The following is an 11,769-nucleotide window of genomic DNA, read 5'->3' on the forward strand; positions in this document are numbered from 1 at the left end:
TGTGTGCTATACACAATAGGATGAAATTAAGTTCATAGTACTCAGTATTAAGAGGTCTCCATTAAGTCAGAAGAAGTTGATTGGAGATCAAATAGAAAGAAATAATCCTCTACCCATATACATCCAAAAAGTCCTGAATGCACATGGTGGATGCCTCTAATGAATCACATGAGGCCTACCTTCCATTAATAAGAGGCCAGAAATGCTCTCTTCATATTTCTTCCCAACAGTCACACAGTCTGGCCTTCAAATCATAGATAAAGTATTTACGACAATCTAAACATCTCTTACTCACAAAGTAGACCTGTTTTGGCTGCCTTATTTCCTTCAGTGTGTCCATAAGCTCAGAACAAAGTTGGACAAATCTCTGTGGAATAACATCACCAATGTCATCATAGACCTCGTCAGGGGCAGGGTACTTCTCCAGGGTCAGCTGTGTGAGGTTGGCTGTATGCTGCAACAGCTTCTTCAGGCTGCCCATGGATAAGAAGTTCTTCAGAAAATTGACTTCAGTGAGCTGAGAACACTGGCTGAGCCCAGGGAGGAAAGCACTGATTTGGAAGTCCATGATATCACAACGCTTCAATTTTAATGTCTGTAGGGTAGCTTTCAGTCTTTCTAGTAGGCTTCCTAGAAACGGATGACCTAAATTATTAAATGTGACACTACTCAGGTCCAGGTGTTTGAGCTGATGGATGCATGGACACTGGGACAAATACTCCATATCTGAGAGTGACAAAAGGCTGTCTGTTATAGCAAGGGTCTCTAATGGACTCTCCAAGCACCTAGAGAGAGAAATGAGAGAGAAAGTTACTTTAGTCAACTTCAATATTTATTTGAAGAGAAAGTCTGTAACTTCAAAGTAGCAGAGCGAACACTGGCCCAAGGTCATTTTCAAGTTATTATTTTGGTCAAGCCTTTGGTGCTCCCTATGGGAGACCTAACAATACCTATGGCTGCTACTGCCTAAGCTCTACAGTGCCCTCTGAACTAGTAAGCAGAAAACATATGGGGGGACACATACTGTATGGAGGGAAACCCAACAGGAAAACTGCGAACCACTTAGGAACATTCCCAGGTCTGCCAACATTTAATTCAACAGGTTCCAGCTTCCACACATATCCACTCTTTTGAACATGAGACATCATTTTGACCACAAGCATCCACTCATATGTCATCTATTAAACCCCTTCATGTGCCTATATTTCCTTTGAACCACGGAAAGACAGAGGCAGATGGAACCTGCTTCCATAGTTGAGGTAAGTGTTGACATGAGATTATAGGTCCTGTAAGGTCTCACACACTCTGTACATTTATTTTCCCTTCATCTGGGTTTCTCAAGACACCTACTGTAAATCATGTAAGCATATGACAGTCTAAATTTACTAAGGTGACTAGTCATGGTGTTACCTCAGCATGAATTTCTCTAGTAATCAATCTATGCTCACATCTATGTAACATTAAAAATGGCTGGGAAATCACTGTATACACTAATACTTAATGCAAACCAGAACAAAAACTACAACAACAACAACAACAACAAACAAAAGGTTCTTTTCTCACTAATGGATAAAGATCTCTGTCCTTTCTTACCCCAGCACTTGTTCTAGGCTGTCCTCCACGAAGCAGACTCCATTCAAATAGAGATGCTGGAGCTTATGCAGTTTGGAGAAGTGGGGAAGAATCTTTGAATGAGACCAGGCTATAATCTCTTTGGTCCAACGCCATACCAAAGGTACAGAGATTTCTTTGAAAATGAGTTTCTCGAGGCTTTTCATCTGGCCCAGGCCTGGGGCTAGCCTTATAAGGGTAGGCATATCCCAGCATGTTTTGATTTCCAGTTCCTGGATTGAGCTTGGATCAAAAACCTCCAACAAATACAGGGGGTCATATGCAGGAACGGCATGAAAAGTCAACTTTGGAGAGATCACACGGATCACATCTTTTCGCTGCTTGGCCCAATGATAAAAATACCTTAGGTATTTGGAGGGCCTGTGGGACAAGATGGAAAGGTTTAACAATATAGTCAGGGCACCTTTCTCCTCAGGAATGGGGCAATTCTGCGCTGGCTTGCTCATGCAGATGACATCCGGAGAGCAGACAACATGCTGCATTCCAGCACAGCCATTCCAGAAGTCATGGTAGACATCTCTTAAATCAAGCTCTTGTAGCTTCCAACTCCTGTGGGTAAAACAGAAGGACATCTAGATGAGGAGATACAATTTGTAATCTGCATGACCTCACAATTCATCTTCCCTTCAGTCTATTCCTTGGACAAATCTTCCAATTTTAGTGACAGGCAAAAAAGCATGGACTGACTCAATGTATATGTACCCTTTCTGCTCTAAGCAATGCTAGACACAATACTGGACTGATTTTTTTTTTTATTCTTGAAGACACTGAGCCACAAAATCAAAAGCCTCCAATTAACCTTGAAACCACTGTGGTTACTCGATTCACCAGTCCATCCACATACATTCCTCCAGGCTATCTTGGTCTAACTTACCTAGGTCTATTCTTCTTTGTCATCAGCATGTCAAGGCCATTTAGCACAGCTTTCAGGACTTTAAGGCTAAGAGATTGTCCCAGACCTCCCAGAGGAAGGCATGGGAAGGGCCATGCTGCCACCATGTGCCTAAGGAGGTTAAGTTGTTTGCTATTGAATGCATCTTTGAACAGTGGTGGAAAATTTTGCTTGGGCAGGTGTGGCAGAGCAGAGATGGTCAAGGCTTCATCTTTCAGCAGGCTTCTTCTTGCCAGTAGCTGGAGTGTGGGTGGGTTTTTCAAGTTCATCATGGCTTTTAGAGATGCAGATGCTCTAGGAATATCTAAAAAATGGAAATAATCCATTTAAGTTTATTTTAGCCCATCTCTTCAAGCTGCCAAACCGCACTAATCACATACACCAGACAGGGTCTCAATTACTGGTCTGGTGACATTGAAATATTTTGATATCTGGTGACATGGTTTCTGTCTCTCTCATTTCCATAGTTTATTCAAGTTCCTCCTGCAATTAGAAGAGGGCCCATTTCAACAGACCTTCCCTATTACTTTGCCCAATCTGATCCAATTTAACCTGTGATTTCTACTCTTCTCACAAAGAAGAGCTTCAGATATAATTCAGACCAATTTGTGTGAAAACATTAAGCATATTCTACCATCAATGGAGCAACGTATTTCATGAAATAGATACAAATTTTACTTCTTTAAGGTTTAGAAGTAGGAGCAATGTTGAATTCTGTTCTTTAAGAGAGTGAATATATTAGGCCTGAGCAGCTTGTTATTGAAGGATTTTTTTTATTCTTTCCAGAATCTTTCTATCCACCTTCCTCATATCTGCTGAGCCTGAACCATACAGACCACCTTTTATTCCCTACAGTTTTCCTGGTTCATTTAGTCCTGCCAGGCATACCAATGTGCCCCGTGGGCCTTGTATCCCCTTTCTAAATGCAATCTTCTTCACCCCTCAGCAGGTCTGTAGATCACTACAAGCTCCCAAAAAGAATAGAAGCTACACAGGAAAAACATCACAGTCAAGTAATATAAGCAATGGATATCTCAGAGACTGAACCATCATCAAAAGAAGATGGAATGAGTAGACCCAGGGCTCCCCCACACAATGTACCCTTGATGCAGCTTGGTTGCACATGGGCCAAAACAAACAGAGAAAGTGTCTATCCAAAAGCCATAGCCTGTGTGTGGGACAAGTCTTCTGCCTTGTAGGATTACAGTAGGGAAGGAAACACCTAATCATTCAGACTTTATGTACCAGAATGGGGAGATACACAGATGGCACACCCATTCTAAAAACAAAAAGGCAAAAGGAGTGGAAGAAAGCCTTTGGAATATGGTAAATGGGAGGAGAATTGAGCAGGTGTTAGTAAATAAAAAACCAATCAACAAATAAAACAGAAATCTGAATGCTCTGATTGTTTGAAGTTTCCTTGAACTCATACCCAAGAGTCCTCTACATACAATTTTCTTACTTGTCATTTTATAATTCTATATTCACTTTGAATTAAAATTTTAAGGTAGATTAGAGTATATAAGAATAAATCAAGTTCTTCAGTGTGCCCGAGTCCTTGAATATTTCCTTCATAGCCCACTGTAAACCAGCAGGGAAAGGCTGCTTCAGAACTAAGGAGGTAGAGACTGAATATTCAGTGTCTCATGACACTTGACCACCTATGGATTTCTGGCTAACTTGGGCTAAATGAAGTTTCCTGCTTCAAAATAACCAGGTTAAGAAATCAAGCAAGGAAGCAAGCAAAGAAACACCCACATACAAAAACAAATTAAGATTAAACGGATGCTGTCCAGCAAAGGATGAGAATAAATGACTTCCCTGTTTTGGACACTGCTCTCAGAAGTTTTATTCTCAGCATTCTAGTTACTCTCTTGAAACTCCAAGTCTCAGACTGTCTGTTATAGCCAATCCCTTCCTTTAATACTCTTTCACCATTACACATTCTCTTCCTAGCCACACCTCTCAGGCCAATAAGCTACCTCATAGGAACATGAATTCTTTCCCCATTTTATCCTGTTTAGACTTCCCTGTAGTCAATCCGATCCTCAATTGCAAATGTATAAACCATGGGATTATGGTCATGATTGAAACGCATCCATGATATTTCTCAAACTCTGAGTCCTGGCATGGTTTTATTCTTCCGTATTACTTTTCAGCCTATTTATCAGATTCCTCTGGTAAAATTAGAGAACCTGAGCTGACAGTTAGGTCTTGGGCATTAACTGAGTGTGCTTGAATGAGATAGGGTGTGTCTAGTATGATTTAATCTCCTGGCAGGAAAATGAGTATTCATAATTTTTTTTATTCTTAAAGCTTTTACCAGACCATACTCAACCCTGCTCCCCCTGTTTAACCTACCTCCCACAACTCATCCTCTGCCGCTCCTATATCTCTAATAGGATTTTATCATCCCTCTAACCCACAAGACTTTCCGACATTCTTATTCAAAAATTCTCTCAAATATTAGCTTCAGCTGTTCTGTTGTGGAGTCCTTTGTTTGGGAGCTCATTTCCTTTGTGCATGCTGCCTAATAGATACTCAGTGTCTGACAGATCCCAGGAGTCCAGGTTAGGTGAGGTTTCTGGTTTTCTTATAGTGTAGCACTTTGTATTAGTCAGGGTTCTCTAGAGTCACAGAATTTATGAATAGTCTCTATGTAGCAAGGAGGTACTTATGGGAGACTTACAGTCTGTAGTGCAATCCCTGAAAATGTCCAGCAGCAGCTGCGAAGTCAAAGATATAGCAGATGCTCAATCCCACAGGGCAAGTAGTCAGAGCTCCACTAGGCAGGCAGGAATAGTCCCTGTAGGCAGGCAGGCAGGAATACTCCCTGTAGGCAGGCAGGCAGGCAGGCAGGCTGAGAGTGAGCCTTCCTTATTCCAAAGTCCTTATATAGGTCTCCAACTGAAGGTGTGTCCCAGATTAAAGGTGTGTGCTACCACACCTGGATCTGGGATTTGCTTGTCCCAGATGACCTTCAGCTCAGTGATCCCCTTGCCTTAGTTTCCTAAGTTTCTTGGCCTCTATGCCTCAAGATCTCTGGCTCAAGATCTCTGCAGTGAGATTGTCAGTGGCTTCCTACCAGGTGTCATTTCATTTTATTGTCTTCATGGAGATCTAAACAAAGTGAGCAGAGTATTATATAACACTGTCTTAAGGCAGAAAAATTACTGAAACATACAGGTTTGCATAGGCTACAGGGTGAGTTGCAGATAGATCTAATGTATGCTGTTAGATTTTACATAGTGAAAAAAAGTCTAAAAGCAAACCTGGCTCAATGCAGCAGATGGGAAAGTTCAGTACAAGGCTGTTAACTACACACATGAAAATAAAAATGAATGATTCCACACCACTAAAATTTAATCACACATACACATGCTAGCACCAACAATGTACATTCTCCTGTGAACACAAATGTATTTCTGAAGTGGACTTGAGAGGGTCAGGATGTTAAGAATACATTCCTACTGTAACAATAAAGAAGAAAAAAAGATGACAGCAGATGTCGTCACGGTTGTGGAGAAAGAGGAACACTTCTCTACTCTTGGTGGGGTTGTAAACTGATACAACCACTCTGGAAATCAGTCTGGCCATTCCTCAGAAAATTGGACATAGTACTACCTGAAGATCCAGCTATTCCACTTCTGGGCATATAACCCAGAGACACTCCAATATACAACAAAGATACATGTACCACAATGTTCATAGCAGCTCTATTTATAATAGCCAGAAGCTGGAAAGAACCCAGATGTCCTTCAGTAGATGAATGGAACAAAACTTGTGGTACATTTACACAGTAGAGTACTACTCAGCTATCAGAAACAATGACTTAACCAAATTCTTATGAAAATGGTTGCAGCTAGAGAATATCATCCTTAGTGAGATAACACAATCACAAAAGCACAGACAAAATATGCAGTCACTGACAGTGGGATGCTAACCCCAGAGGCTCGGACTGCCCCAGAAACAACTCACAGACTGTGTGAAGTTCAAGAAAAAAAAAAAAAGAAAAGAAAACAAACAAACAAACAAAAAAAAAAAAAAACAAAAACCCCATTATTCTCAATCCTTACACACCAAGAAAACGTTGACTAATTCCGGGTTACATCCTGTTATACATGTACATTTGCTCATTGTAACTAGTAAGACCTTAATGCACAGTGTCAAACTTAAAAAAAAGAAAAAAAAAAAAAAGCCAAGCAATGCAATTTCAAAAAGGTATTTGTATACAATTATGCAAAAATGTTTGAATTTTTTTCTTTTATCTTTGTTTTTTAAAATAAAGTTTCAAAAAACAAAAAAGAAAAAGAATATTTATTTATATGTTGTCACTAAATCTGTAATTTTTAATACCGAATAAAATTTCCTCAGCTGTTTAAATACAGAGAAAACTTCACTTTAATAACAAACATCAGAGCTCAGGACAGGTAGAGAAAAAAAAAACAAACTCTAAAAAAGAACTTAATTAAATGGAACACAGAAACTTAGGGATGACATGATAACTCTACTCCCCTTCACTCTATACCCAAATCCGTATACCTCTTGACAGAAGTTATAACAAATGCAGATGACTGCTAATTATTAAAGAATTTTGAGGGTGTCGAACAGCTCACACATCGATTTGGGAAACATTATGCTTTCCAAAAATCATGTCTACCTCTAGGTCTCCACCAACCTTAAAGCAGAAATTGGGTGCTAGTCACAAGGGCTTCACCAAAGGGGTCCCTGTAGAATAGAGTGACAGCATGTTCAACCACACATCGATTTGCACTTGAAGATGACCATAGCCTGTAGGAGTAGAATTCAGCTTCAAGATTAACTCCTGTTTCCCAATGATGGGCCCCTAATCATGCATCAGTCACATCATAAAACATAGTCCTGTTTCTACCCATGTTCATGAAGCTAGAGGAATTCTAATTAGAGGTGGAAGAGGTGGTGGTAAGAGAGGAGATTCCAAAGCTTTTAGATCAGATCCATTTTAGATGAACTGTCCTACATTTGAAAACCTGTATACCAACAGGCTGGTAAGTAGCATTAGTTTCCAAGTTGCCCACCAACATAACCATAGCCTAGCTCCAGTCTCTAGGATAACTGCAAGAATACAAGGGTTACCATGTTACACCTTCAACAAGAACAGTGTTCCCAGGTTATTTTCTCAACAAACATTCATCCCCATGTTACAAGCCCATGCACTTTCTAATGACCATAATGCAGAGGAGAGCAGAAATTCCTTTATGATATGGTGTCTAACATTAGCTCATTGTGTTTAGGTTCCAGCAGCTTTCCAATTAGATGCTTGCACACATACACCCTGACTGATTCTCACAATAGTGCTTTTCTCCATAGACACTCAGGGCTGACAACCACCCAGAACTGTCCCTTGTCAAAGTGGTGCATGAGCAGAGAAAGAGGTATCTAAAATAAATTCACAACACTGTGGTGAGTTACATCTGATTTGCTCCTGTCCGTTTTGGGGAGATCACTAACATTATGCTGGCACAAATATCTGACCCAAAACACCATTGGATTAGCCTTGTGCGTGGCACCACCCAAAGCCTCATTTAGTAGGGAAAGGAGCAGAATGGTATCAATGAATGAGAGGTACTCATCAGATGGAACACAGATTCTTTGCAAGCCAGGACAACTCTGACTTCAGGCTTGCAGACAGTTTCTTCTCTGGCTCTACTGAAGCTTTAACAATTTACTACTCAGCCTCCCCTTCACAGCTGGAACTCTCCACATAAATTGCTATAGCTGAGGAAACATTTGAATCTCAACCAGGAAAACCTGGTCAGGAGGTTTTGTTTGCCTTGTGTTAAAAAACTAAAAGGGAAACAAAATATTCAAGAATAAAATTCAAGTTAATTTCAAAATGTTTGATAATTCAGGCCCCCAAACCTGACGCTTCTCAGGGAGTGGGCAATTCCTTAAATCCAAATGAAGGATGAAGCCAGGGAAAGGATTTAGTCTGTTTTCCTTTCTGAGAAGAAAAACAAACAAAACAAAAAACAATAAACAAAATAAACCCTACTGTATCAGAAATACCAGATATGGTGGCACTTGCCTGTACCCCAACACTTGGGATGGGAAAGGTAGAGGAGGAGAAGATTGAGAAGTGCCTGAGCTTCATGGTAAGAGGCCAGCCTTGGTAAATGCAAAGCTGTCTCAAATACTGATCCAATCAGATGGCATACTGGGTACATAAACTCTATGCATAGCCTAATTACTCAAGTTAGAGTCACATAGTTAAAGAGAGAAAAGACACACACAGAGAGACAAACACAAAACAAATGAAAAAAACTTACTTGCCTTTAATATCAATAGGGTTGAGAAATTTCTTGGAGTTTAATAGAATTTACTGCTCATGTATAAGACCCAGTTACAAATCCTACTACTCATCTGGCTACCTCTAGTTCCACAGGAACAATGCTCTCTTCTGTAGACACACACAAAACACACTCACACATCCATACACACGAAAAAAGACATACAAAATAAAATAAATCTAAATAACAATGATAATAACACTCCATTTTTCAATATTATTGTTTGATAAAATAGGAAAAAAATACTCCATAGAGGAACAGTTCTATGAAGAGGGCTATGACTTCATGGCTTCACTCCTCAGAAAGGTGTCCAGTAGCCAGTGTCAGCTGTATCATGGTTTTATTTTGTTCAGAAAGGACAATATTATATGCAGACTTGCATTTGCGGTTGGACCTAAGAAACTGTGACTGGGATGAGAATGTTTGTGTGTGGATCTCAAAGGTGTTGGCTTTTCTTTAGGACTAACCTATTAGTTTTGCAGGCATATTGGCTGGCAACTGGAACAGAAGAGCTATTTCCAATTCTCTGTTATCTCATAGTGTAGTATGACTATTTCTTAGGTGACAGTGTAAATGGTGTAGCTATCCCTAACATCTGATGCAGTTATTGCATTTTCTGACTTTGTCTTTATTTCTTTTTGTTTCGACTGTTCAGTGTAGAGCAGCATCACAGGCATTCTGATTGGACCAATCAGGGGGTTGGTTGATGTGTGAATTCAAGGCCACCCTAGTTATGTAGTTTATATAATAAATTCCAACCTGCCTACATAGTGATGCCATTCAGTGTCTGGCTTACCTCACTCACTATCATGCTTTACACTTGAATACTTTTACTTTCAAAATTCCTGGTATCAATGACTATTTGCTGGATATTAGTCTATTTTATGGATGTACAAAATTTTGCTTATCCATTTTACCTGAGGAAAATCTAGGTTGTTTTCAATTACTAATAGAAATAAACATGCTCAGAATATTGTTAGGATGCGTGCTTGTGGTGTAATGAGACATTTCTGGGAACAAGGCTCAGAAGTGAAATATCTGCACTTAGCATAGAAATCATCCAATTTTTCAATTTTTTCAAAAGTAATTAGTTTCTAACCCAATTATGTCTCAGAATGTTGATAAGCTTCAAACATACCTACTCATTGACATCCCCAAAAAAACGTTGGCTTCCACCTTGGGGACTTTTACACATTCTTTCTTTACTTTCCTGTTTCATAGTTCTGATCCAGCACCCAGGAATTAAAGTGGCCTAGGCAACATCTATTCTGCAATATGTATTAGTGTATACCTTTAATCCCCATGCTCATATTGCTTGTGGATCTTATGACTTGGAAGCTAAACTTCGCACCACAGTGACTCCAAACAGCCAGAGATACATCCCTAACACTCACACTAACCGGCAAGTGCACACAGACATACGAACAAAGTGAGGGAGTTGAGTAGTTTAGAGGAGGAAGAGAAGCAGAAGAAAGAGGGAAAGGAGCTGGGAGAAGGAAAAAGCCTAAGTGATAGAGAGAGAAAGACAGAGAAACAGAAAGTAAGAAGAAAACCTGCCCTGGAAGCTTTGTCTCCCCAGACACTCCAGATGGCAGGAACTGGGAAGAGAGTTCTGAGAATGAGCTGCCATTTCTCAAGAGTAAAACCTTGAATTCTGCATTCTAAAACCCCCAAAAGTATTCTTTCCTTATGGAGAACATCCTAAAATCCACAAAAACATTTTCCAGATATAGCAGAATCTTGGTATGAGAAGGCAAAAAGGCAAAGAGAGCCAGCCCTCCTTCTTCTGATGTCCTCAAGTAGGTCTCCACCTGAAGGTTTGTCCCAGATTAAAGGTGTTTAGCACCACACTTGGATCTTAGACTTGCTTTGTCCCAAATGAGCTTGAGCTCAGTGATCTCCTCGCCTTAGTGTCCTAAGATTCATAGCCACTATGTGTCAAGATCAGGATCAAAGATGGGTCTCCCAAATATGGATTGTGGTTTATTCCAGATATAGTCAACTGGACAAACAGAAATAGCCACTACACAATTCAACATGTGCACTGGCAATACAACAGCTCTCCTCAAGGTGAGTAGCAACCATTCTTAAACACTGGTTCATGTCACTAATGGAATCCATACAGCATTTTAATAGGGTCTCTTGAAGCATAAGATTATAAAGTTTCTGCAAGGAAATAACATGGTAAGGTTTAAAGGACTCTGAAAACTCTAGGAGGAGGAGGGGGAAGAGACAAGGGTACCCAATTCTATCGGTTTAGGATATGTTCAATGAACAAGTTTCACATAAGAGTATTCAGCAAAGGAAAAACAAAGCATGTTCTCATTCAAAAGTGATTTATTGGAACCTATGAGAAAGTATAATGCTACGTGATTACAGATGATAATATAAGGCTTCAGAGCCTTCCAATTAACAGATAGATACAAAATAACAGGGATAGGAGCCTCATACAGTACTTATGTTTTCAGCCAATCTTCTACTTCAAAAACAATTATATGTATACTGTACAGAACAGTATGTGAGGGGCAGCCAAAAGTGGATGTCATCCAGAGGACAAATGACACAGAGCCCTCCTAAACCAGTCCATTATCCTCTTCGTGATGTCGTGTCCCTTTCCTTCCTTCACATTCCCTATGGTCTCTCATACGTGAAGTTGGTGGGATGCAGGCTGTCAAATTGTCAAATATCATTGCTGTCCTAGGGTGTGTGTGCTATACACAATAGGATGAAATTAAGTTCATAGTACTCAGTATCAAGAGGTCTCCATTAAGTCAGAAGAAGTTGATTGGAGATCAAATAGAAAGAAATAATCCTCTACCCATATACATCCAAAAAGTCCTGAATGCACATGGTGGATGCCTCTAATGAATCACATGAGGCCTACCTTCCATTAATAAGAGGCCAGAAATGCTCTCT

At 40.0% G+C, this 11,769-nt stretch overlaps 1 protein-coding gene across 1 annotated transcript; it reads right to left on the bottom strand.

The window, feature by feature from the left end:
- Positions 1-211: 211 nt before the first annotated feature.
- LOC308413308 (PRAME family member 12-like) lies at positions 212-2,535 on the bottom strand (the record flags this gene model as incomplete). Its single annotated transcript, XM_080908233.1, has 3 exons — positions 212-785; positions 1,594-2,181; positions 2,507-2,535. The coding sequence occupies 3 exons, from the start codon at positions 2,533-2,535 to the stop codon at positions 212-214; spliced, it is 1,191 nt and encodes a 396-aa protein (XP_080764359.1).
- Between the last annotated feature and the right edge of the window lie 9,234 nt (positions 2,536-11,769).

Source organism: Micromys minutus (assembly GCF_963924665.1).
Source record: "Micromys minutus genome assembly, chromosome: 32".
NCBI classification, from domain to species: Eukaryota; Metazoa; Chordata; class Mammalia; order Rodentia; family Muridae; genus Micromys; species Micromys minutus.